We start from the raw sequence: 25,988 nt of genomic DNA on the forward strand, positions 1-25,988 counted from the left end.
GAAAAGAGACTGCTGTCGCGGGGAGTAGTCAAGGAAAAGGGGGTCGGCCTCAGTGGGGGTGGTAAAAGGGTTGCGGGAGAAGAGGATGTTGAGCAGGCAGATTCCGATGGCCCAGATGTCCGCCTCGGCAGGCGAGTAACCGGCGCCGGCCGAATCGAATTGTTCAGGGGCCATGTAACGGTCGCTGCCAACGGTCATCTCATACGACCACTTCTCGGTAGTTGCCAGACCAAAATCACCAAGCTTCATGGCACCGTCCGAAGTGAGGAAAATGTTCTCGGGCTTGATATCGCGATGGTAGACACCCTTGAAGTGCATGTAGTCAACGGCATCGATGAGCTCAAGCATGAATTGGCGGACATGCTCTGTCTCGAGAGGACCGTGACCCTTTCGGATTGCTTCGTAGAGATCACCCTGACCACAAAACTCGAGAACGAGGTAGATATGAGATTCGGTCTCGAAAGAGTCAACAAGGTTGACGATGTTCTCGTGAGCTCCAAGGCGACTGTGCAGGGCCTGCTCTTCTGACTTGTCGTCGACAGCGAAGTCCCAATTGCCATCGGGGCATGCGCTCTTCTTGGTAAGGCATTTGATGGCGACAGGCTCGTTTGTTCTGAGATCATGCGCCTTGAAAACCATACCAAAAGATCCATGGTTGAGAGGGGAGATTGTCTGATAACGTCCGTTGAGAATGGCACCGCCGACGAACTTTTCCTTGAGGCACTCCATTGTGAAAAAAGGGGGAATATAAAAGTACTCAAAAAGAATAGAAAATAAACAAAAGGGGAGTTGTCGAACAAACGATTTTTTGAAATTTGTCAATAACCGGTAATATAAGACCGGAGAAGGATATTGAAGCTCTTGAAAACGCTCGAGCTGATGCAATGAAATAGGAATGTTTCGCAGTATATGAGCAATGTACAGTGTCGTGATGGGAAAGCAGAGTGAAAAGGTCAATTGGTTGTTGTTGTTGTTAATGTTGATGTTGTTGTTCGTTGGTATTCAGAGGCTCATTGGGTATTCGATAGGTTGACAGACAAAAGAAATGATTATCGAATGGTCGTGATGATGAGTTGCGGGGACCTAGGTGGTCGAAGAAGGTGAGGGACAAGAAAAATGAAATTCGTTATAATAACATGTGTACGTTTTTTGTAACTTGGAAAAGAATGTGACTTTAACAATGAGTTGAAGTGAGCCGACTTGGGACGAAGTCGAGCAGAGAATTGGTCAAGACCAAGGGAAGGCGTATAATTAGAGTATCCGGAGTCGACGATGCCGAAGAGTCGACGTGTCGGACCAGTGAAACTGGCACCGGGGGATAGGGGAGCGGAGCTCGCCCGGGACGGAGTTCCTAACGCTCGGCCGGAGTGTTGAGTCACGGGTGCCAGATAGGCCGGTTTGCAAGGTTGACGGCCGGAGAGTAATCGCAAGTAAACGAAGAAATCCCGTTTGACTCAATGCAGTACAAGACAAATGTTCTATGCGACGTGTCCGACTGTAAATTGGCACTTTTGTTGATGGCCGAGGCTCGAAATCGATGTATGCGACAACGGAGCGATTTAATAGGAGATCTAGGCGAACAAGGACAAATGCAGCGACAAACAACAAAAGTCAAAGACGCTTCTTCTTATTCTTCTCGTGGATGGTTGTATAGCTCAAGCAACGTGATCGATGGTGGTTGACTATTTGTTTGGTTGGTTGATTGTCGTTGGATCACAGCGATAAGCGTTTGCTTGCCAGTTGCTTGGTTCGGATGAGGTGGCGAGGCGGAATCGTTCGGTGTTGAGAACGCTGAGAGGGTGGGATGAGATGGGATGGGATTGGATTAGATATGAGTGTACAGAAGAGATAGAGATGAGAATAGTGAAGGAAGAGTGGCAAGCTCGAGAAAGAAGAAGGCCTTTGAAGATGCGGAAAGCGTACAAATGAAGGGAAAGAGAGGGTGGAGAGACGATGATAAGAAAGCAGGGGAAAGAAGACAAGAGAAGAGAGAGTAAGAGTGAGCTTAGAGGGAAAGGCGGTGATGGAACCAAGTGGAGAGGGATGGATGGCCATGGGATAGGTTGGATTAGTGAGAAGAGCGAGTGTTCATCCTGTTTGGCACACCCAGGCGAGACCAAGGCAGGTGCGACAGCGAGTGAGAGCAGGGTCTAGAGCGAACGGGGGGAGTGTCTTGAGATGAGGTTGCCTTCTGTGGTTGCAGTCCCCACCTTCTCCCCAGGGACTAAGGAAACGATGGGACATGCTGTCGTACCTTAACTGCTGCGTTGTTGTTTGTACCGGATGAGCCGGGGTAGGCAGTAGTGAATACTGGGGCTAGGCTAAAAGGCAGGCACGAAGGGAAGGGAAGGAACAACACGACAGGGGAGCCAGAGCCAAGTAATGCACATGCACACACAGCAGGTACAGTGCGCGACGACACACACTGTCTCGACCACCTAACGCTCCCTGTCTCTCCCTGCTAATACCTCGCGCGCGACGCAATGAAGGAATGGCGCTACCATGGGACGATGCCACGACGGGCCAGGGAGGGAATGGCGGCATAAAGAAAGTCAATCAAACAGCTGCAGCGATCAGAAACATTGATGGCCCGGGATTGGTGTTGCTGATACCTGGTCGTCTCAGAGTCAGGAAGCATTGCGACACTAGACAGACAAATCAATCAATACATGACGACACGCACGGAGAAATTAATGAATGTGAAGACGCGTTATCAGAATATGTACATACATACAGTGAATGCTACAGTATAATTGCACAAAACTTGCATAATTGGCATATACGGGAAACGTTATTCCAAGTTATCAAAGTTATCCATCGAATACAACCTCCCGATATGACGGAATCGCTACTAGCATGACGACTTTGTCCAAGGACCAACCTGGCCCAAGCACTGTGCTATCAGGGATATTGCGCTGTCTAGCTCAGTGTCAACAAAACCTCACGCGCACTGAGAGTGGAGAGCATTGACTCTCGTCGGGAGTCATCAAGGGGCCGGTGCCGGGCTTCAGGCTCTGAGCATCAGTCATACGGACGAGTACGGGGCCTCAGCGCCGAATATTGGTGGTGATTCCAGTAGTTTCTGCCGGCGTCCCGCTGCCGGCTCCTTGAACTCGACTCGTTTTCGTTAGCTACGGAAACTACTGCGGACAGAGGACAGTCGTCTTCTTTTGCGATGGTCGGCGGGAAATGACATGTTGGCCAGCGTGATCATACAGTGTGCGCCCCCGAGCTGTACAGTACTCCCATGTTGACATTGATCAATATCCTCAAGAGACAAAACAGACTTAGATACGGATCCTGAGAATGGGATTTGCGCTTCTGGGCCTTGGAGGGCGCAGTGCTGATAGCGGGTTCACCGCCCGATACCATCGCGTGAGGTATATTGCAGCTGGAAGGCTGGTACTGCAAGGACATGCCTTGTGAGTACTGCTTGATGAAGATCCCAACAGACAACTATCCAAGCTACCGCTGGGCGTGACCAAGATGGTGTAGGGACTCGAGGCATGAATGGATGACTTGTTCACTGGCTGCAGAAACCTAGCGTAGCATTGCACATAGTGCGTATAGTGCGCGTGGCACCAGTGGCCGCATGGCTACCATCCCCAGGTTTTACTGGCTTGGCTCGGCAGCGTCAGAAAGGCAGCGCAGAGCCAGAGCCAGAATCAAGACGAAACAGACCAGACGAGAGGGTCCTCTTTTCCCAACAGAATCAAACTGGGAAATCCAGCTTCTGATATCTTTCTCAATCTGTCTCGTGCACCAAAAAGTGAGCCTATCTCACTATTCCGAATGCGAAACCAGGGTCTTTCTCGAGATCCAACTCGCCGCCATCTCGGCTTACAGTTTTGGTCCGTCGCATCACAATTCAACCCTTTTGGCAGCTAGTTGACGCCACAAGTCTTGACTCCAGAGACGGTTCTCAGCCAACATTACAGTGAGGGAATTGGGCGATGCTCGATAGGTACCGCTACGCAATTAGACCCGACGACGGCATTATCCACATCCAATGATTGCATCTTCTGCCACGTTTCTCTTGGCCTTGTTCCTGGACTCGAAGCCTGTCCAATTCCAATTATTCCTTTCTTCGATTGTCAAGGACCCTTGTTATCAATGGCTATCTACAGTATCAGTCCAAGGTCTCGAGCTTTTTGCCGTCATTCGTCGTCGATCACCCTCCTGATACCTTGACGGTCCTCACCCTTGCAAATGCTAACTGTTAGTTATCAAGGTTATCAGGGAATTAGTCCAGCGCGGTCACTGGTCATGCACTCCTGGATCATGCATTCCAGTGGGGATGCCCCAGCGTTACGAGGACCCTTTCGTCTCAGGAACCCGATAAACATATTACGGTGCTGCACTGTAATGCACAGTCAGAGCCAGGCGGCTGAAGCAACCAACTGTTTACTTGAGCGAAGCGGTACAGTATGTTTACTTTGCAATAAGCGCCAGAAGCTTCCACCAAAGTCCAAAGGTTGGATGAGATTGCTTGCTTACTGGAAACCGTAAATAGAAAAGGGGCGTGCGTCAGACTTGGGTTCAAAGCCAGGCTATGCTAATGCTACCTAGCTATGGCACAGTGCTGTGCTCCAAGGCTGGTTGTCATGGGTGTAACGAACCAGTCGGCAGCCATCAAACATGACTGGATGGAGTTTCAAGGGTCCGTGTCGCTCGCTGAGCCATGCACAAGTCTGTGCAACTCTTCACGGGTGAATAGCACGCAAGCCGTGATCTGTGCGCGTTTGCGACTGTTTACAACCAGCAATTAATTACCTACAGTATCCGTACCCTGAGGGTTGTCTTTGATGATCTGTCCTGTTTGTTTATACACTGTCCTGTGCACTGCGACCCTATTAGGAAAAAAGACAACAAAGAACAATCTTGAAATGTGAAATGACGGCATCTCGGATCCATACCGAGCGGAGACATTGGTAATAAGTGAGAATACGATAGGATTACGAATCTCGGTATTGAATTTCTGCAAGATTACTCACTTCGCTACAATTTCAGGATATTACCTCCGACCTTGAGACTCCGTGTCATGCCGTCTAGGACCGTCCGTCCGTCCCCCGTTCCCCGACAGTCGGGGCGGGTCCATCCTCAACCTCGGCGGCCTCGTGAGTCGTGATGTTTACATACAGTCTGCTGCCTTTAATTATGGAGAAGTTGTTGCGGACAAATATGGAGACTGACTAAAACGTTGACATCCGCATTCATGGAGTTTGCCATTACGACGGTGGCCATGGATGTGACTCAATCAACAGACCTGAGCGAGATACGGAGGCAATACGAGAGAGATTGCGTTGAAACAAGACACGATGATATTGAACTTGCACAACTTATTGCGCGTCGAATTAGTCAACGCTATAATTATAATTATACTCTCTACTGCACATGAGAATGATTCTTTATTATTGGGTACACGGTATTTGCACCGGACTCGGCTGGGCTGTCTCACATCACGTCGCTTTCGGTGCTGATTCGTCACTGTATCAGAAACATAATATTTACTTTCTCTTACACCATCACTTCTGTACTGTGCTGTGTTTATACTAATATTGCGACATGTACCGTATCATACACACCATGATTCATGCGTAGATCTCATCCCAGGGGAAGTATCGCGGAGAGAGAGAAGGAAAGCGACAAAGAAGATCTCAGTCGTACGTGGCCTGATTTACAGATTTGTCGATTGAGAGTTGCAGAAAAGATACATTGTTCAGGGTAGCACCAAGTCATGGGATGAAGCTAAATTTGTGACCCATCACCTAAGAAAACAGGTGATGGGACGGACCAGGCCAGGACCCTTCATTCATCTCAGAATGGCTGGGCGACAAAGTGACATGTGCAGCGGCAGGAGGGGCCGCCTAATGACAAGTACATACATACATGCAATGTCTGCAGTATGTATCCGTAACAGGTCTCCAAATACCACGAGGCCAAGCTCACAAAGAGACTCCACCTAGTCCGATGAAAGGGTCCTGTGTGGGACACAACAGCTGTCGTCTTTTCTTCTTCTGCTGTCTTTGGGTAGTCTGGCCTGCAGCTGTGTTGTTGTCAGGGGTGTTTTCTTTTGGCGCTGCCTACTACGTTTCTGGAAGCTGCATGAACTGACCACTTCTCAGCTCGGGAACAGCAGGGGAATTGGGTAACTGCTATCAAGCTGCATCTTCTGCCCTGCTTTGCCTCAGAGCCACAGCAGAGCTACTGAAACCCGTGTCGTCCCGTGGTTTACTATTCCTTGAATGCGAACTGATCTGGATGACTTGTCCTCCAGCTCACACAGCTCGTGACTGTCAAGTCAACCTCCCAAAGCTGCCACTTGTCACTTTTCAGCAGGTTTCTAATTAGAGATCCACCATTCAAGATCATTCAAGCCATTTCGGATCTGACCGTCGACCCCTGTCTTGCGCAGAGAGAGAGAGCCAGGTCTTTCTATTCAGTTCCAATTTTTGCTATATCCTACCCTGCAGTCCAACAGTAAAAGACTCATACGCCATTGGTCAGTCTACCTCTTAAACATCTTGACCGCCTTTCCTCTGCTGTTCACATGGACCACCAACCCTCCATGTTGTAAAAAATCCCCGGTCCCAAAGCCGTTTAGATTCGATCTGCTGTTGCACTTTTCGCTCGACCCAAGTTGCTTGCTGCATAATAAGCTTAGAAAACGGGGGCTGGATAATACCATCAAACCTCAAGGATCTCGAACCTCCAAGGAAAAAAGAAAGCGTATCTGCCCAAAAAGGCGCCAAGCTAGGTAGCGGCCCGCTCTTTAGAATCCAGGAACAGGGAAGGACAGGACCTTCAGCTGGCCACCGCCGATTCCGATTGTCGAAAACTCTTTTTTTCTTCCATCATTCTCCCTCGACACCGTTACTCTTCAAAGATCGTGGCAGGGATATCAGATCGGATTTGGGATCTGGTCCAGCTTACTTGTTTCATCTCTCCCTTTCGAGGAACTTCTCACAAGACGTGTCGATATCAGGCTTGACCGCTTCCCGTCGAAAAACAACTCATACCTAATTCACGATGACGCTCAACCTCAACGACTTTGATGTCCTGGTGTTTGATATTGGTAAGATTAAACTAGACCCACAGTTTCTTTTAGTGACTGCTTGGTTTGTTGGTTGCAAGGACTTTCTTGGATCATGTTACTGCCTTGATATGGGACTTGTTTGTCGTGTATTTTATGTTTTGCTTGGACATCTACACATACAGAATAGTCATAATAACAAATATTACAGAAGGAACCGTTTGTCCCATCTCCTTTGTCAAGGATGTCCTAGTGAGTTGTGCAATTTCTTTCCTGCATGTCCCGTCTCGTCTCACTGGCAACCGTCCCGTCTCCCATCTTCCGTTTGCTTCTACCGCTACCACCTCCGTCGGCCCCTCTCCACCGCTCCGGGGCCCGGAGCTCCGTATGGATCCCATTAAATTTCGTCCTAGCCTCTCATCCCGAACCTCTTCGGTCCAGGCGCCGGCCTTGGACATCCACTTCTCGGCGTCCAAGCTGCCGAACCAGGTCATGCCAAGTTGAAGTCTTTGGGCGTGTGCATCTGAATTTTTTTTTCTTTGAACCCAGCAATTCATCCCCAGCCCCTTTGACCCTTCACCGACTTTGCCCCGATTCGCGATAGTGTGCCCAACGTCAACAACAATGCAGCCTGCTGACCACGGTCTGTTCGCCGTACCCAGTTCCCATATGCACTCGAGGCACTTCCCAAAGTCTTGGAACAAGAGTGGGACAGCTCAGAGTTTGCAAAGTACCGTGATGCTTTCCCCGAAGAGTACCGCAACTCGCCTTCTGACTTTGAAGCCCACGTACGCGATCTCGTGAAGCGCGATGTCAAAATAGCCTACCTCAAGTCGCTCCAGGGATATCTCTGGCTGCAAGGTTACGAGTCGGGCAACATCGTCGCTCCTCTCTTCCCAGATGTCGAAACTTTCTTCAACGAGGCCACCCAGAGCGGAAAGAAGATCATCATCTACTCCTCCGGCTCGGTCCCTGCGCAGAAGCTGCTCTTCGCGCATACGAATTCTGAGAAGTCAGATATGACACCTCTTATCGCCGATTATTTCGACACCACCAATGCGGGGCCCAAGACCGAGGTCGACAGCTACAGCAAGATCATCTCTCATCACCCGGAGCACAAGGACCTCAACAGATGGCTCTTCCTAAGCGATAACATCGATGAAGTCAAGGCTGCTGTTGGGGCGAGTATGCGAAGCCTGCCCGTCGTTCGTCCTGGAAACGCGCCGTTGCCGCCAAATGAACCTTTGTCAAAAGTCGCAATTACCGAGTTCAAGCACTCAGAATTTGCTTCATTAGGAGTATGATAGACGGCTGCATGCAAAGGTCCTTCGGAGGGTGGGGAAGTGATAGTCGTCGAATAGCGTGGCAGTGTTCGTGCGGAGAAAGCAGGAGTAGTAGCTCGCTAGGGATTTCTAGTTCCTCAAATCCGAGACCAAAACGGCCAGCTGATCTTGTCCACTGATGATCTGGTGTCCACAAACTGCATGAGTACTACCCGCCCCCTTATCAGTCGTGCGACGTTGGGAGTTGCAGATAGTCGATCTGTTGCTGCATGCGCAGTACAGTGTGTATTCGCCAAGACCGTGCCGATAGTGTATTCGTTATCAACCTCACACACTCGTAATGCCAGCTCACTATCGTGTGCTCAACAAAGGTGTATGTAAAACGCCATATGTTTCGATGTGCTGATTGATGGTTGGATAGCTGCGCATATGCAGCTCCTTGAGGCCCCACGCTTTGTCGGGTTTCCCCTCAGCATTTCATTTCGAATGACTCGTAGAGGCCTTGAGTGTCATGACAAAGTTGTTCCGTGTCCGTCCTGGGTTGACTTCCTTCTTGGTAAAGTCTGGTCGCTTAGCAGAGGCAGCTCCTGTCCGCTTCCATAGAGAATATGCCAGCTTCTGCGTCATCTTAGTTTTGGTGCACACGTAACCAAGCATGGTCATTAGTTCGTCGAGTCGAGCCTCTGTGAAATATCGTGAGTTGTCAACACAGCTGCGAGGAAGAACCACAAAAAGGCAGGGGAACAGCTCATCTGAGCCGGTTGGAGGATCAGATGCAGGTCGAAGAAACGATAGTGTTCGAAGAAGCATCTGGCCACGTCCCTCGGCTTCGGGGACGAAGTTGAGCACTAGACTCAGTGAGATTATGTCAAAGACCTCGGAACCGTCCTTGGGTAAGGGTCGCTCCATGAAATCCTGCTTAGTGATTCCAGGCTCCTGACTGTTGAGATCGATATGCTTCATGGCAAAGATACCACTTGTGGAGCATGCATTTCGAGTACTCAAAGATCCAACCTCAAGCATATGCAACGGTTGAGCGCGTTTCTTGAGATCTGCCACGGGGAGCCATTCTAGGAGCACCTTTGACGTGTCGCCTCCTCTGTCGAGGCTTTGTCCTTGAAGACTAGCCTTTTGATAGTGATCGAGGCCGCCTAGCTTGGCAATCTCAGAAGCAATACGCGTCTCAGTAGACGTGTCGCCCTTGGCTGCAGCTTGTCGTCGTTGCTTCTCCAGTTGGTGATGCGTGTTGATGAGAGTTCTGCTGGCTTTCCGGGACATGGACCGTGAGGATTTCACAGTCGGTGGACGGCTACTTGAAAGGCTCTTTACCCGTGTCTGCTTCTTTGAAACCATTTTGATGTTGGGCTGAGGGTGTTGCGTATTGATGTTTGAACCCTTTGAAGCGAAATAATCTGAAATTTCATGTTAGTCTCGGTAAAAGATAGGGTGTTGAATATTTAGACTCACCACCTTGGCCCAACACAAGATGTTGTCCAAAACACAGGACAAATATACCTTAAAGACCTCGTATACGCATGTCAGTCATCGATATAGTCAATTAATTGAAATAAACCAAAGGCATATTCTGTGCTGTTGCTGTCACTCAACCTCACCTTTCCAGCACAGAGCCAACTGACCAATCAAACTTGACTATTCACTCCCCGCCGGATCCACAAATTTCTAGCCCTAATAAACCACAGGATTTCAAAAAGTCGAAACTCTTTTTTTTCTTTCCTGATCTTTTCTTCGAACACTCCGACGACAACCAGCACCACCGACAACTTTGTGCCCACGACAACCGACACAATGGCCGCCAAGGATACCAAGGGAAAGAAAGGTACGACATGATCTGAACACGCGAAGAGGGAGAAAAAGAAGAGTTAGGGAAGAATGAAAGAAATGGCAACCGGGTGGGAATATTCTCAAGAAAGCGAAATTCGACCAAGAAAAACAACGACGGCATCAACGACTCGGCTCGATTCGACCATAATCTTGCTTCGATAAATTAATGCCTTCAGTATCGTCACATCTCGCCTGCTTCAAAACTTGACTTGCTTTGATCGCATCGGGTGTCGATACCATCTTGCTTCGCTACAGTCGAGAAATTCCGACCCGCGCCGCCGCTACTATCATTATACCCTTCTCAACTTTTAACTCTTGGAGCTCTACCCCTACAGCATCATGCAGCAGCAGATTTTGCGAGTTCTGTACAAGGGCGATTGCTGATGCTTTTTTGACTACAGGAGGCAACAAGGCCGCTCAGGCTGCCAAGGCCGCTCTCAAGGGCGTAAGTTTTTAACAATGCTCAATCCCATCGACATGACAGTTACTAACAGTATCCATAGACCAACTCCCACAAGAAGGTCAAGGCTCGCTACAGCACCTCCTTCCACCGCCCCAAGACCCTGATCACTAGCCGTGCTCCCAAGTACCCTCGTCGATCTATCCCCCACCAGCCTCGCCTCGATGAGCACAAGGTTGTCATCCACCCTCTCAACACTGAGAGCGCCATGAAGAAGATGGAGGAGAACAACACCCTCGTCTTCATCGTCGACGTCAAGGCCAACAAGGGTAAGCAAATGCCATTATAATCATTTCGCACACAAAAAGCTAACATACCCAATCAGCTCAAATCAAGCTTGCCCTCAAGAAGCTTTACGACATTGACTGCCTCAAGATCAACACCCTGATCCGACCTGACGGTAGCAAGAAGGCCTACGCCCGCCTTACTCCCGATGTTGACGCTCTCGACATCGCTGCCAACAAGCTCTCTCTCGTTTAAAGACATTACTTGGCTTGTGGATTTCTGGCGTGTCATTGGGCTGGTTTATTGTCTGCTGAAAATGCAAGACACGGACATGGGAAAAGGCGTAAAAAGTGCTTCTCGTTTAGAGTGCAAATGATCATGAATTTAAAACCGCCCAGCACACTGTCGTGCCTATTCGTCGAGGACCATCTCTGTTTCATCTAGTGACGTCTTGCCTCTGTGATTGAAAGTAATTGTGCTGCTATCGTATAAGATTTCTCATGGCTATAAAAAGATGATCTTTGGTCTGCCTGAGCCATGCCATCAATTCTATCAAGTCATTGGGTCACACCAAATACAGTAACAATGCCAGAAAAACTTTGTACCGAAAAGTTGAGACACCTTTATTCTTTCATGTTGTACACATCGTGATCGTCAAACTCTGCAACCAGCAAAGCTGAACCAGTCCTGGACATGATCTAATTTTTTCCACCCCGATCCAAGTCCCGTCTAATTATACACCAATTTCATCATACATGATTTATAATGACCCCCAAAGCCGCTTGCTTAGTTGCGCATGCCGTTGAGGTGCTTCATCGTGAGGTAGTTGACGTCAAGAAATCGCTCGACGCAGTTGGCCAAGCATGTCTCCTCGGACTTGTCGAGCTTGGGGTTCTTGATGGTTCCGGGAACGCACTTGGACCAGCACATCTGTGTCAAGCTGTGGGTTTCTATAATAAAAAAGACAACTGGTTAGCTTTTGTGCCCTCTTGTTATATACCGATCAAGGTGGTCGGCGTACGGGCTTGGATCTGAGAACGCTGCTGCTCGTTGGCGAGGAATTGGCGAAGCTCGGTGCGGTCCTTGTCGTTGAGCTTCTCAAGGTCGGCGTTGTCAATGTTGAGTTGTTGTGCGCTCATGTTGGCGGTTGTGGATGGGCTGCTGGTACTTGTGTAGCGAGGATAAGGCCGGTTTTGCTGGTGATTGAATGGTTGATGCTCTCTTAAGTTCAAGATTTTTGATGATACTCAATTGTTCAGCAGCTGGCCAATAATCGCTCGTTGCTGGTCGGCTGTACAGCCCCACCTCTCAGCCTTCCACAAGTTTAACTCCAAGAGTCTCTGTATCACTCATTAGGTACGCATGTGAATATAACTCATCAAGAGAATTGATACTTTGAAATGCCGTGTTCTGTATACCTTGATTAAAGACTTTCTACATAAATAAAAGCAGACATTACCACGCCTCAAGACACGCAAACGCCGAAAGCCTCTATGAACATAATCTAATTGCAAAGTGTACTGCTAAAAGAGAGATAATAGTACCACCACCGCTGTATGCCACTGAGCCTTTTCTACCTCTATACATGACTTGGTACAACGCTCGTTCTCGCCGAATCTATGAAACGAAAGAAAACAACAGGTAGAGACTGACAAACAATGCAGAAACAGTTCCAACCAATGCGTAGCATTGGCCACACTAGATGTAGCGCTTCCAGCGTGCTAATGCCATAAATACGCAACACATGAAGATCATGAATCCAATGATGCTAAAGAAAGGTGCCAAGTTGGTCGCGGCAACAGTTGCGAACGGAACTGGCACGTTCATTCCGAACACACCGCTGACCAAGTTGAGGGGAACGAGGACCGAGGCCAACATGGTGATCTTGCTAAGCACTTCGTTGGTGTGCGTTCCCTGCTCGATACTCTTAATGGATACTGTCGCGAGGTAGTTGCTGTGCGCCCGAGACAAAATCTTCTCGAAGTGACCCAGATTGGTCGCCATTGTCACAACGTGATCTTGGATGTCACCCAAGTACATGCCAATGTCCATGCGTGGGGTGACCTTGTAGTTCTCGTTGCATCGCTTGGTGAAACCGCGGAGAACATCGGCCTTGCCACCAAGAAGGCGATAAAGAGCCAGGCAGTTCCTGCGGATCCGACCAATACGACGGAGGAATGAATTGGAGTCATCTTCACGCATTACGAACACTTCATCCTCGATAGCGTCCGCTTCAAGTTCAAGTTGGCGAATGACAGGGCCAAAGGAATCGACGATATCGTCACTATAGACCGTTAGAATGGCTGATTGGCGTGTTTGTGAGTCGACACTTACATAAGAGCATAGCAGATCCAGTCACTGCTAAGAGAGACGTAGTCTTTCAAAGCAGTGATTCGCCTGCGAACTTGAGCTGCGTGAGAGTTGGGCTCAAAACTGAAGCTGAGGGTACCCTCCCTAAACACAATGACATATGTGTTGAAAGGTTCGTACTCGATGCCGTCATCTTCTTCGACAACGGAGAAGGATCTGAAACAGGCAAAGTAGTACGACGGGAAGAGCTCAATCTTCTCGCGAGCTTCCTGGGTAATGATATCCTCAATTGTGAGAGGGTGGATACCGAAAGACTTGCAGATGCTCTGCACTTCTTCCTTAGTGGCCGCGTTGACGTTCAGCCACCAAACACCGTCTTCTTCCTCATCAGGCAGCTCGAAAAGCCCACGGAGATCTTCACCTGGAAGCACAAGATCGCCGAAATCCGCAGCGTGGATAGTTGACTCCCATGCCGAAGAAAAGAAGCTGAACCGGTTGGGGTCAATAGGGACGGGTTGCTTTTCAGCGACCACATCCTCATTATGGGACCCAACAGTCTGGTTTGTCTTTTCACGAGTCATAGAATCGTCTGAGACAGGCTCCAGGATATCACCATCAACAGTCACCATTCGTTGCAGACGCGATTCATTCTGCTGAGCTCGCATATCTTCGAAGCTCTTCTTGGCAGCAGCAGCGGCAGCCGCTGCATTACGCTCTGCCGCTCGCTCCGCCGCACGTTCAGCAGCCTGCTCATTGATGAAGTTCTCAAGATAGTCGAAATCAATGTACAAGTGGTCCTTGTGGTAGCTCTCCTTGACCGGGAAGCAAACATCTTCCTCGGCGGTCTTGTTGGTTGAAAAGCTGACGGCATCATTATCGATGACGGTATGAGGCTTGCTTCGGTGACTGCGCTTGCTGGAGACGGACATGGCCCGGCTGGCGACATCCTCCATGTCAGGCTTGTTAGGCTCCGAGAATGACATGTCCCGCTCTCGGCGACGAGCCTGAGCGAACGCCTTGACCGAGTTGGGAGGCGAGATTGAACGGTCTGTCGAGTCGACGGTAGGACGGCGACTACGGCGCGCGGTTGGGGACGCATCACCGGTTTCCTCATCGATAATAGCTTCTTCAAAGTCGCGAACTCGGATAGCCGGAGGGGAGGAAGGCTCAGGCTCGAGTTGACGAGCACCATAGAGACTGTCGAAGGTACCGCGACGGGGGCGCTCAACCCTGGTCGAGACTGACTGGTGGCGGTGATCGTCGAGTTCCGGGACCGGAGTGTCATACCCAGACCGGGGGATGGAGCTGGAGTCTTCGTGGTCAGACATTTTGAATCGATTGATGGTTAGTCCTCGAGGGTTCTGGTTCGAATAATCGCCGTATATAATAGATGGATATGATTCTGTCGAGGGGGATCGGAGGGTGAATTGCGCCTCGGTTTATAGTCCCATAGCTTGATGTTGTTCCAATTACTGGCGCCGTCTAATGCAGTCGATTATTGACGTCGCACCCGGCGCGGCATGGGCGCGCCGAGTTGAAGTTTTGTTCAAAATTGAGCTCTGCTCGGCGGTGGTCGCCAGCGGCAGCTGGTTGTTTGAAGGGATGTTGTTGACTAGCAGAAGAAGGGGGTGAGCAGTGTGATTCGAAGGCCAGTTACGGGGGCTTCTTGTTTACTCCGCTGTAGACCCAGAAGCCGGGACCGAAAAGCGAAGGGAGAACGTTGGAAAAGGCGAATTGAGCCAACTTGAAGACTGGTATAGAATAACGGCGCGACGCCGGGACGTGAGTGGCGTTGGAGGCGCAAGTGCTCGAAAGCGTCGTTCGGTTTATACAAGGCAGTCGAAACTGATACCTCTTGGGATATGATAAAAAAGTAAAGTTGTGATAAGAAACAGGAAGCGAGTTGACTTAAGGAGTCAATTCGAGTCGAGTTATTTGCGGTGAATAGCGAGAATTCGTTTGGGCAGGAACAGGGAATAAAGGCAGTCCTGTCCTGTCGTATGAGGGGATAGAACAAGGTCTAGTCTAGGCCAATTTCGATACTGGCACGGCTAAACCAGACGAGAAATTTTCTCGAGGTTATGGTTGATTGAAAGACCCGGTTCGCTGTGCACGGGGTACATTAAAAGGAGGTTTTGCAGGTTGGGGTTGTCAGTAAGCGACGACCGATAGATGTCAGGGGTTAAGTTGATTAAAGAGGAGTTGATGACCTAATAAGTAGTCTTGAAAGTGGGAAGGGCTAAGAAAAAAATTGTCTTGGCCTGGTGTGTCGGCTATCACAAGCAAAAATAGATGCGACCTTACAGATAACCCGGTCAGTATTACTATAATTTGACTGATGGAGGCCGCCACTTTGATTTCCATGACTTACGCACTTGTTCTGCAGGAAAAATGCTTGGCCTTGGTTTTGAATCAATATCCAGCATCCCTGGTCCCTTGCCCGTGCTCACCATATGGCTCTTCTTTGGCTGCCCATCCTTAGGTCGGATGTTAGCCGGACAGGAACTCGTACTATGATTTGACTTTTTATGTATATGAATTATGGAATGACTGATTCGTCGAATGCAATCCCGTCATTCCATGTGCATTGATCTATATGATAGTCTTGCTTGCCATCGTTGTTCTTTCCTGATATGCAGGTTTCTTGGATACCTAGGAATACTGAGGCAGGAAGTAAGAAATTGGGCTAATAATAATAACCTGACCATTGCGTTGTCGCTTTGTTCTCATTATTCATCTGACACCAAAATCAAGATCAAGCATTGGGCTGGCTGGGCTGTTCCTCGCTTGGAGTCAACTGTCAAAGCTTGTTTGCCGAAAACGGCCTAGTCTTGGAGCCTCCAAAACAGCCAGGTGTCGAGACCTGTTCCGACTGTACATTCACCGGCCTACACTACTGTACCGTACATACTGTTAGCGACCAACGGCCTCATATCCGAACAACATCTACAGCTACATTACAACCACAACCACGCGACTATCATTCAACATGGCTGACCAAGCTCTTGACCAGATCCGAGACGTTGTCGATGGACAGATTGTACATGATCCCCCCTCCTTGATTTACCTGATCAACGTCTGACTGAAGCTCCACTATAGGACTTTGAAGGACAGAAGCTCGTCGAGTTCCTCGCTACAGCTCTTCTCATCGTTTCTGGTGTACGTCTATCGCGCCAGATGATATCATCTACAACCCTCTTGAATTGTCTGGCTAATTGCAAACTAGCTGATCTCGTTCGTTGTCGGTTACATCCTCCAAGATATCAAGCTGGCTGTATACCTAGGATTGGGAGGTACAGCCCTGACCTTCCTCGTCGTGGTGCCAGCTTGGCCATTCTACAACAAACACCCTGTCAAGTGGTTGCCAGCAGGTTACGCGTACGATCTTGCAAGCAAGGGAAATCAATAGATTGCATGGTCTCGCTGTTTATGACAGTATCATCTCGAATGCAGCTACCAGTGCCGAATGCCACATGTCGACGATCCCTTTTATACACACGTTTCCTTTCTTCATAAGACATAAACCCCAGAGACGCCGCTTGCATATCCTCTATCGCCCGTACTTCTGGAACTCCCAGTCCCTATTGTCCAGAGGACAAACAGATCGAGCCTTCAACCATCGTGAAATGCAATGGAAGTGGAATGCATGCTAGGTACCCGTTAATCTAAATACGTGAAAGAAAACAAGATGATGCGGTCGTCTTACGTTGCAGATACCCCAGGCCACAGTGCATTCTTCGCTGGTAGCAGATGCTTGGTTCGCCTGACATTCTATGCCTGATGGGTTTGTCAGCCTCTTATCATGATGCCGTGAAGATTTCCCGTAAACATACACAGATCCATAATGTGATTACGGCAGATGGCGCAGTTATCGACCACGATATCCCAAGCCCAAAGGGCTACAGCGTTCCACTGTTTATTTCCAGTCAGCACATATCCAGAGTAGTCACCTCGAGAAGATGTGTACCTTCTTGACCTCGAACTTCTTCTTGCCCTCAACACTCTTGCTGTTGGAGCCCTCGGCCTTCTTGGCGACAGGCGCATCGCTCATCTCAACATCGGCCATGGTGGGCAGGCAGGTTTAGTAGTGAAATCGAGGTTCGACGTTGGTATTGTATGGATTCGGTTCGTCGGTTACGGAAAGATTCTCGTTTACTAAATACTGACGGTCAGATTCGGTCGTGTGGTGTCGTTGTCGTCGAGTTGCGGTCGACAGGTGAAAGCGACAGTGAAAGACGTACGAATATTGGTGGTTATGCTATGATGTGAATACTTTATGACTGTCAGCGGTAAAGTTTTAGGCAGAGGCGCGCAGATAAAAGAAAAAGAACCTTGATGGTGCAGATGACCAAAAAGAAAAAGTCAATCCAAGGTACATACCTGCTGGTGATTTTGTCTCTCATCAAAGAGTGATGATGCGGCTCTAGAGTTGAACGGGAAGGCTGGACCTAGGATCTATCTACCTCTGGATAGATGAATACCTCTAGCAGGCAGCTGTCATGGACGGGGATTGGATGGGAGCAGCCGACCCTGTAATACAGCCCGCCCGGGCATTCGTTACAGCGAAGCGGAATGGCGGGGTCAATCAGAGTTTCCATTCCATTTATTTATTCATTCATTCATATATCACTTTTCTTTCTGGTAGTTTGACGACTTCTGAAGTCTTTTGATAGTTTTGCATTAAGTCAGGGTCTATACTGCCTTTCTGTCGCCCTGCAATCATAGAAGGTAGAGTCTAAAGAAGAAAGAAGCAACTTGATTCTCACAACATATAAAAGCGTGGACTTAGTACCTAGGCGACCAGTTTAGTAGCCAGCCCACTTCATCTTCCTTCAGCTTTCACATCACTTTGATTATTGGTATCTGGCATATTACAACCCATCTACCCACCTGTTTACCCATCGAATCATGATCAAATGCCATCCGCATATTTATCTGACAAGAGACAACAAGACAAAGAACAGAAAAAAGTAACCATCACAGCACTGCCCCCCCCCCCGAAAAACAAGGCTGCACAGCATCAGTGCCCAGGCGTCGTCTAGAACCGCTTTAGGCGCTCAAGACTCCGCTTTGTACACTTGGACAAGCCTAAGGCTAGCCCGGCCCGCGTCATTGCCTCCCATCACACTGCAACTGTACTGCACTGCCAGTGGGCTCTTGTTTCGGATCTGCCCTGTGCTTGTTGGTTATTAACCTAAAGCCTCCCCTACTTCTCTTCTCTGTTTCTGTTTCCGTTCCCCTCATTCACCACTCAGTCCTTGAATCACACTTTCTCCTACAATCTAGGTCTCGTACAGTCATGGTCAGAATAGCCAACTCTCTCCTTACAAGAATAGTTGCTTCATACTCAATCACCATTCCTGCTTCCATCTCATCTTCTCTCTCGTATAATCCGCCCGAACCATAATCCGCCTTGTCGCATCCTCAACAATCGCAAAACCAAAACCAAACTCAAATCGTCAACCAAACAAAGCGAAACAACACAGCACAACGAGCCCGCCCGTCTTGTCTTGTCTTATCGTATCATCCTGTCTCACTCCATCTACCTTATTATTTTCTTTCACCTTTGTGATATCAGCCGAAATGAGTGAAACACCTTCTCAACCTACAACAACTCCTGCCCGTCGCCGGAACGGCCGAAACGGTCGTCCCGCTGCTCAGAAAGCTTATGCCTCCGAGAATGATGTCGCTACTATTGATCCCGCCCGACATGATCGTGCCCCACGCACTCCTCAGAAGGGAGCTGGCACTGATACTCCCATGAGCCATACCAACTCGAAGCAGCGAACCCGTAACAGCAGCCACAACAATAACAACAACAAACAGCGTGGCAAATCTGGTCCTCATTCCCCTGACTTTGCTCGCCCTGGACGTGTTACACCTCCGAATCAATCTTCTTCTATGAAGTCCATCTCTGCTTTCGCTGGTGCGACTTTCCACGCCTCTCCTGCGCCATCTGCCTTGCCTCTTCCCAGCTTCGTCTCTCGGCCGACAACTGAGTCTCCTAATGTCACCAAGACACCGCGAGAGATTATTCAGGAGCCTTCTCCTCCAACCGACACCGAGGCCCCAACTCCTCTGCGACAGGGCTCGTCAGGCGTTCAAGAATCTCCTCTTGACTTCATGTTCCGTGCTCATCGCCAGGAAAAAGAACGCCAGCGTAGTGGAAGCACCAGCAGCTTCCTTGCATCGAGACCTGTCAGTGAATCACCCTCTGTGCAGTCTCCTTTTGGACCTGGTAGTGTTCCCCAGCCGGCAACCCTTCCTCAAACGGCTCGTAGCCAAGCCCGTTTCCAATCCGTAGGCATCGACAGTGGAGAATTCGACGGAACCCCAGGCCGACCTGTCGGACCGGCCTTCTCTACGCCTTATCAGGAACGTATTCGGGCTGCTCGTACCAATTCTGCGCGATCACCCGCTGATCTATCTGCCCATCAACAAAAGGCTAACCCCGAGCCTGAAGATCCCACCGAGGCTCTCAAGAAATTTCTTTTCAGTGGCAACGGCACGAGCGTCTCCCAATCTGTCCCTAATGGATTCGCACCAGCCCCTCCTGCTCACCAATACGATCGTGCTAGAAACATTCCAAATGCACCAGCTCCTTACAACGGCCATTCAAACAACATTCAGGCCATGGAGAACGATCTTCGTCGTATTCTCAAACTGGACTTGGGCAGTCCCTCTCCTTCAAACGCAAACCAGCGTTTGTTCTCCTAAGACTTGACGTCTTTCAGTGCTTCCTACTTCGGCGTTTTCCTTGCTCCTCTTCTGCATATCTTTCTCGACTGCCGGCAGTCTACAGACGGCATCAACGGAACGTGATATTTGGCGACACGGTTTTCCATGTTTACGGGGGGTACAGCGGCATTGTCTCTGAACTTTGGCGTTATCAGAGGATCAAAGACATATTCGGAAGGACTGTTGATTGGCTCAGTTTCTTTTTCTGGTTCAGCTATGGGGTACCTCGGAGTCATCTATGTGATTTTTATCTGCACTTTCGGACTCGTTTGCCTTGCATGGGAGTTGGGTCACGATCGTGGAAATGTTTATATCAAGGGGGATTCTAGGGGTGGACGGACGGATGTACATTGGGATGTGCGACTTGTATCACGACAAATCATCTTCTTTTTCCGACTGGTTTCTGATGATACCCAAGAGCTTTTTCTCTCTCTCTTTTCGGTCTTTATGAAAGCAAAGCGGCTTGGGGATGATAGATGTGGTAACAATCAGGAGACGCTTCGGATTTTCCGACGTCTAGATAGTCATGACTACGCCCATTAAATATATATTTTTCATTGCTGATCTCAAGAACAGTGTTGAGTGAGAATTGCTATTTAGCATCTAATGCTCGTGAATACATGGTTTTTGTTATGTAGGATGTCATGTTTTTAGTAGAACAGAAGCTTCCTTATCATTTACCCACATCATAGAGTTCATTATTACTGTGTCGACGTAGGCAGCTGCTCTGTCAATCACAGCATACATGTGTTGGGAGAGTTAGTTATTGATGAGAACCTTGATCTGATTATATGTTGAGTTTTTAATCCCTTTCGTTGAGAATTTAGAGAAAAAATGAGAAGGCTTGTGCTTCGGCTTACAGACTCTGATAAAGTAGTTTTAATAGATCCTAATAGAACAAACCAAACTTTATCATGCAACGGATACGTCCTGATGAAAGTATCCGTTTGAAAGTGACGAAACACTCTACGAAGGTTTCATCAACAAGTCAGAGATCGATGCAAGCAGTGGGATAGAAACAAAATGGATCCAAACAGAATGAGCCATGAAACGGCCCATATATAACATATTATTCGTTGTCCTATCTCCATTCTCGTAAATCAAATGTACCAAACTCGGCCAGTACGACACACAAATGCTCAGCAACTCCTATAGATGCCTCAACGATCAAAATAATTCAGAAACACAGTCTAGTCAGCGCCAATGAGATGCTTGGGCAAGAACGTCCAAATGGTTCCCAGTGTACCCAAGATGGAAAACACAACGAGGAGTATGAACGACACGGTCTTTTCCTGGAAAGTAACATCCTGCCAGTACAGCTTCAGGTAGAATGAGATGGGCAGAATGATGGAGATGAGGGTGCAGAGCGCGGCGCCGAGGAACGCACACACGGAGTCGAAGGCTGGGAAGACGATAGAGATGAACAGCAGGAGAATAACCACAAAGACTCGGACAAGCATTCGGACCGCCTTGGTGATAAGAACAGATGAGCGAGTGGGTTGGCTGTGAGGTGTGTCATGATGGTGGTGATGCTGTTCGTGGACACCACAGATGACGTCCAAAGTTGTGATGATAGGACGGGCGTTGAGAGGAATCTTGGTCAAAGGGATGATGGCAATGAAGATGCACATTATAATCTTCAAAGCATCGGGGTAGCCCTTGGACTTGAGAATGTTGGAGGTGATGGCATCCTTGATACCATCACCGAACATGAGCATACCAATTACGGCCAGGCAGGTATCAACAAGGTACTGAACAAGTTAGATGTGCTATCGACATGTATATACAACTTGGACACTTACAGAGAAGGAGAATGTGATGTTGACGGCCTTGCCCCATTTGTAAGGGTGGCGCATGTCACGGTAAATCTGCATTGTGTTAGCTCAGGACCTCACAAGGAGCAATATGTAGCATACCGACGGAAACACGGAGTGGGCGCCCCATGGACTGGCGAGGAGACCGTATGCAAGGGGTACAGCCAACCAGTTCTCAGGAAGGAGATAAGTCGTCGCCGGTTCACGCAGAGAACCAGGATAGTTTGGTTTGTACAAACCGTCGATAATAACAATCACAACGACTGTAATATGTAAGTAGATGGACGGAGAATACCGAGTTGGTACACTTACTGCAGAAAGTGGAAAAGATACCCACGACACTGGTGTAACTCAACAGGCGCAAGGGCAGCGCATTGAGAACCAATACCAAGCAAGAGGCTACAACCTTCCAAGTGTTGACAGTAGCCAAGCCTGGAAGCAGGAGGCTCAGAGAGTCGGCAAAAAGAATCACCAAAGCGACACAAGCTGCTATCAATTCGAGACTGAAGAGCGCAGAGACAATGACTCGGGCGCGGGTACCAAATGAGACGTACGCCAGGTCGGAATATGTGATGAGGCTAGGGTCAAAGTTCATGCACTTGGCCAAGAGCTTACCCGTGTACGACGTGACAACAGCCGTAAAGGTGAGAAGAAACAGACCGGTGATCCAACCCGTCATCTGGAAGGCCAGCGGAAGACTGAGCAGACCTACGCCGATAAGAGCGTTGATGGAGTTGAAGACGGACTGAGGAAGAGTACTCTGGCCCTCAACGGCGAGGACAACCTTATTGCCCTGCTTGACCTCCTTGACGAGAATAGGCTGGTGCTCTCCATGCGCCGCGTCTTCACCTTCCACTTCATCCTCGTCGGCTACACCCCACCCACTTCCCTCGCTAAAGGAGATGCGGTGTCGCGTACTTCTGTCCATGGTCCCGAAAGGCGAAGAGTCGCGGAACGAGCCATAGCTGCCGACGATATCGGGAGCCGCAAGGTGAGGTGGGACAGCGAAGATGCTTGATCGGGGCGAGCCCACGATGGAGGAATCGCCCGCCTCGACATCGAGCAGCGGCTTCGTCTCGTCGTCGCGACGGGACATCCTCATGGGCCTTGGAGACGAGTCAATGGCGGAGCTGGATTCGCCGTTGGCCTGGGAAGACGATGCTTCTAGGTGCTGGCGCAAAAGGCCCGACTGTGGTTGCGACCCCTGGACATGACTGCGGCTGTACTCGAGATCTTGTGCTTCTCCCTCGGGCGCAAGGACAAAACTCGGTCGGCGAGGAATAACTTCGTGGAATCCTGCGGCTCGCTGCCAACTTCTGGCAAAGGATCGGAAGCTGTTGACTCCGCCAATGTCGGCGATGGCAGCCAATTGATAGGTAATGGATGATCTGGAGGGGTTAGTTATAACTGATTTATAGTGCGTTTGTTTTGTTTGAAAACATACCGTCTCCGCCTCCTGAGACCTTCTTGGTTGCCCCCATCGTTGTTGTTGTCGTCGTCGTCGACGAGAGCTTGTTCGCGCTCAAGCATGCTTTCAGTCACGCTTTCACCGGGGGAACCACCTCCATCGTAGTCATCCCAGTTCGTAGGATTCCGCGCCGCAGACATTGTAATTCTTTATCGTCGCCAACTTCACGTTTGATTCAGATTTAAATTCTGATGGTATCGTCGTGTCGTTTCGTTATTCGGTTTGAGGCCAAATACAAGATTCTGCGTTATCTCAATTGATCCCACCTTGTCTTGGTCTGCTGAGCAGGGCAGGTTTTGGCTGCTGGGCTTGGCTGGGGGGTGGCGAAGGTAGCAGAAAAAGCTGGAAGGTTGGAAGGTCGCAAACAAGGTCAACGATGCGCAATGCAATGCAATGCAATGGGAGACAGGGTTTGCAGACTCGGCAAAATCGAGGTATCACCAAACCCGTCGAGGAGCGAATTATTGTAATTTGTAGAGGAGGAGGAGAGACAGAGAAAGAGAGAGGGCAGACTCGGCCCAAGGTCATATGGCACGAGGCTCAACTTGGATAAGTATGTTATACCTGACCAGCTAAACTAACCAGTAGTCTACGGACTGACTGAGTGACAGGACAAGAAAGTGGGCGCGCGTACTCTGTACTGAGCTTATCGCAACCAAGGGATCCCTGTGCGCACGATAGCCGATGGTCAGTTACTCCTCCTTGGATGGATGAATGGGCTTCAGTCTCTGATCTTGATCTTGATCTTGATCTCGGACCATTAACTGGATTGAAAGGGTCAGAACAGGGTCAGGTTTGAATCCACAGGGATTACTGATACAAGAGTTAGTAGTACTCATGATAAGACGTTTGACTAAAGATGGAGTAATAATTAAAGAGATCCTCCAGGACCCCAGTCGACTAGTCTAGTCTGTTGTTGTTGCATGCGCATGCATTTGGAGGAGGGAGGGGAGGGGAAGAATAGGTTACTGAGCGAACTGCCGGAGGAACAAGTGCTTTTTGATAGGACAGATAGAATTGACAGGTTCAATAAGTGGTCGAGTACCAGACTGTAGATCGTCATTGTAGGACAAAGGGACAGGACAGTGTCACCTGGAAAAGCCATCCTATCTTATCCAGACCATCCCATCATGAAAACTGCCCGTCCAGAGTCGGGGTAACTCAACTCACCTAGTAACAGTAACAGGCGGTTGTACCCGCTTCAGTGCAGTTCTAGACATTGCCTCGTCGCACTGAACCCCACCTGCAATTCATTTCAAATGTTTTGTGCAGCTCAGGATGGGGAACGATGGTAAGTAGACGGTGGAGAATGAGCCTTAATCGGATCTAGGTAGGGGCTCACGAGACCAAGCTAATAGGGAATTGCGACTACAATTGGTTTCAGAGAGGGTAGACTGAGTAGCTGTGCGGGCGCAATTGTCAACTTTCCTGTTGGTCCTTACCAAGTAGTCAATGGGATTAGAAAGAGAATGGCTACATATAAACTGAGAGAAACATCATGACTGGTATTCTGATGTCAGAGCCAAGGATAAACTGCAACTGCACCTCAGACATGCATGTGGCCTCCCTCCAACTATCTATACCTTACCCACGAATGAATGGTTATAATTCCACGACAGATTCAGCCTGTAACATAACCTGCATGGATATTATCAAGAAGAATGAGTAACAAATGCAAGCATCTCATGATCCCTATTCCAGCACAAATTTTTTTTTTTTACTACTGCCAGGTTATGAACGCTAACTGAAAGCCCAGATGCATCCTTATCTTATCGCAACCGCTGTAAAACTTTAGGTACGCTCTAGCTTTATCCATCACAGCTTCAAAATAAAACGTCACTTTACAGCCTCAACCACCACTATCTTTCCACGTCTCGGCCGAATCCCGGACTTATACAATCTCTCTTTCTCTCCTTGTTAAAATCTTTTATTACCAATAGTAATGATCGCGCGTCCTCCATCATGACAACTCCCCCCGATACCGCTCTCTTAACATCCACAAGCGAATCTCTCGCTCCTCTCCTACCCATCCTTGACGGCTTCGCCCATCGTCACAAGAACCAGCATTCTTCCTCACACTGGTGGTCTTCTTTTTCTATTTTTCGCCGTTCCCTCCGCAAACTTGACCAAGATCTCGTCGTCGCGCGTCGAAAGAAAAAGACAAAGTCTAGCAGCAACAATGCGACATCCGACAACCACCCTGCTCTCGTTCGCGCAAAATGGATGATGCGACATATCGTTCCTGGTGCTTTTGTGTAAGCCGAAGCCTTTCCCTTACAAGTCTTGGCATTCTGTCGACTTGGCTAATCACGTATCTGTCTTGCACGCAGTGCTTTCTCCCAACTGGCAGCCGATAATCAGCATGCGCCTCTGGGCCTCCTCCTCCTCTCAGTCCTCGCCAGCACCCACACTTTACTATCCCACCTCGTTCCGTCCGAGAATGAACATGAATCGCCATCAACAGATGTTATAAATGCAGCAAGCACAGCATCAGACACACCCGGTCCGCTTACATCGACAGTGCAGTCAATAGAAGCTGAGGCACCTGGCGCTGAAACGGATATGGGCGTGGCCATTTCACGTGAGGAGCTTCTTTTATCACAGAAGAAAACGGCCAAATCAATACCGAAAGTGGACGTACCCTCCAAGGACACCCAAGTGAAAGAACGTAAACCAAAGACAGTAAAAACAGATGCGCCGAAGCGTTTATCAAAAGATGACACCAAGGACAAACCAAAAAAGAAAAAGAAGAAAGGTGGCGACGCACTCTCCAGTCTTTTCGGCTCCTTATAATATCACATTAATCAAATTAAGA

General features: G+C 49.0%; 11 protein-coding genes across 11 annotated transcripts; 5 read left to right on the forward strand and 6 right to left on the reverse strand.

Moving 5' to 3' along the window:
• On the reverse strand, positions 1-729 carry FGSG_12149 (uncharacterized protein; the record flags this gene model as incomplete). Its single annotated transcript, XM_011320119.1, has 1 exon — positions 1-729. A coding segment is annotated over one exon (729 nt), but the record flags the coding sequence as incomplete, so codon positions are not given.
• Positions 730-6,611: 5,882 nt separating this feature from the next.
• On the forward strand, positions 6,612-8,776 carry FGSG_02491 (uncharacterized protein). The gene is made up of 3 exons (XM_011320120.1): positions 6,612-7,075; positions 7,245-7,285; positions 7,696-8,776. Exons 1-3 carry the CDS (start codon positions 7,030-7,032, stop codon positions 8,335-8,337), a joined length of 729 nt encoding a protein of 242 aa, XP_011318422.1. The 5' UTR covers positions 6,612-7,029; the 3' UTR covers positions 8,338-8,776.
• Positions 8,777-8,793: 17 nt separating this feature from the next.
• FGSG_02492 (uncharacterized protein) lies at positions 8,794-9,669 on the reverse strand (the record flags this gene model as incomplete). The annotated part of the gene is made up of 1 exon (XM_011320121.1): positions 8,794-9,669. One exon carries the CDS (start codon positions 9,667-9,669, stop codon positions 8,794-8,796), a length of 876 nt encoding a protein of 291 aa, XP_011318423.1.
• Positions 9,670-10,075: 406 nt separating this feature from the next.
• Positions 10,076-11,267, forward strand: FGSG_02493 (uncharacterized protein). Its single transcript, XM_011320122.1, has 4 exons — positions 10,076-10,153; positions 10,560-10,603; positions 10,662-10,887; positions 10,944-11,267. The coding sequence occupies exons 1-4, from the start codon at positions 10,123-10,125 to the stop codon at positions 11,096-11,098; spliced, it is 456 nt and encodes a 151-aa protein (XP_011318424.1). The 5' UTR covers positions 10,076-10,122; the 3' UTR covers positions 11,099-11,267.
• Positions 11,268-11,446: 179 nt separating this feature from the next.
• Positions 11,447-12,050, reverse strand: FGSG_02494 (import inner membrane translocase subunit TIM8). Its single transcript, XM_011320123.1, has 2 exons — positions 11,865-12,050; positions 11,447-11,793 (listed from the first exon to the last, which is right to left on the reverse strand). The coding sequence occupies exons 1-2, from the start codon at positions 11,980-11,982 to the stop codon at positions 11,630-11,632; spliced, it is 282 nt and encodes a 93-aa protein (XP_011318425.1). The 5' UTR covers positions 11,983-12,050; the 3' UTR covers positions 11,447-11,629.
• Positions 12,051-12,541: 491 nt separating this feature from the next.
• FGSG_02495 (uncharacterized protein) lies at positions 12,542-14,481 on the reverse strand (the record flags this gene model as incomplete). Its single annotated transcript, XM_011320124.1, has 2 exons — positions 12,542-13,127; positions 13,178-14,481. 2 exons carry the CDS (start codon positions 14,479-14,481, stop codon positions 12,542-12,544), a joined length of 1,890 nt encoding a protein of 629 aa, XP_011318426.1.
• A 1,661-nt stretch (positions 14,482-16,142) lies between these two features.
• On the forward strand, positions 16,143-16,562 carry FGSG_02496 (uncharacterized protein; the record flags this gene model as incomplete). Its single annotated transcript, XM_011320125.1, has 3 exons — positions 16,143-16,193; positions 16,253-16,312; positions 16,380-16,562. The coding sequence occupies 3 exons, from the start codon at positions 16,143-16,145 to the stop codon at positions 16,560-16,562; spliced, it is 294 nt and encodes a 97-aa protein (XP_011318427.1).
• Positions 16,563-16,703: 141 nt separating this feature from the next.
• FGSG_02497 (RING-box protein 1) lies at positions 16,704-17,219 on the reverse strand (the record flags this gene model as incomplete). The annotated part of the gene is made up of 4 exons (XM_011320126.1): positions 16,704-16,802; positions 16,860-16,930; positions 16,987-17,065; positions 17,121-17,219. 4 exons carry the CDS (start codon positions 17,217-17,219, stop codon positions 16,704-16,706), a joined length of 348 nt encoding a protein of 115 aa, XP_011318428.1.
• Positions 17,220-18,402: 1,183 nt separating this feature from the next.
• FGSG_02498 (uncharacterized protein) lies at positions 18,403-20,048 on the forward strand. Its single transcript, XM_011320127.1, has one exon. It carries the CDS (start codon positions 18,737-18,739, stop codon positions 19,868-19,870), a length of 1,134 nt encoding a protein of 377 aa, XP_011318429.1. The 5' UTR covers positions 18,403-18,736; the 3' UTR covers positions 19,871-20,048.
• A 1,033-nt stretch (positions 20,049-21,081) lies between these two features.
• On the reverse strand, positions 21,082-23,313 carry FGSG_02499 (uncharacterized protein; the record flags this gene model as incomplete). Its single annotated transcript, XM_011320128.1, has 5 exons — positions 21,082-21,642; positions 21,694-21,759; positions 21,820-21,968; positions 22,018-23,093; positions 23,150-23,313. 5 exons carry the CDS (start codon positions 23,311-23,313, stop codon positions 21,082-21,084), a joined length of 2,016 nt encoding a protein of 671 aa, XP_011318430.1.
• Positions 23,314-25,135: 1,822 nt separating this feature from the next.
• On the forward strand, positions 25,136-25,966 carry FGSG_02500 (uncharacterized protein; the record flags this gene model as incomplete). The annotated part of the gene is made up of 2 exons (XM_011320129.1): positions 25,136-25,428; positions 25,504-25,966. The coding sequence occupies 2 exons, from the start codon at positions 25,136-25,138 to the stop codon at positions 25,964-25,966; spliced, it is 756 nt and encodes a 251-aa protein (XP_011318431.1).
• Positions 25,967-25,988: the final 22 nt, after the last annotated feature.

Source organism: Fusarium graminearum, chromosome 1 (assembly GCF_000240135.3).
Source record: "Fusarium graminearum PH-1 chromosome 1, whole genome shotgun sequence".
NCBI lineage: Eukaryota > Fungi > Ascomycota > Sordariomycetes > Hypocreales > Nectriaceae > Fusarium > Fusarium graminearum.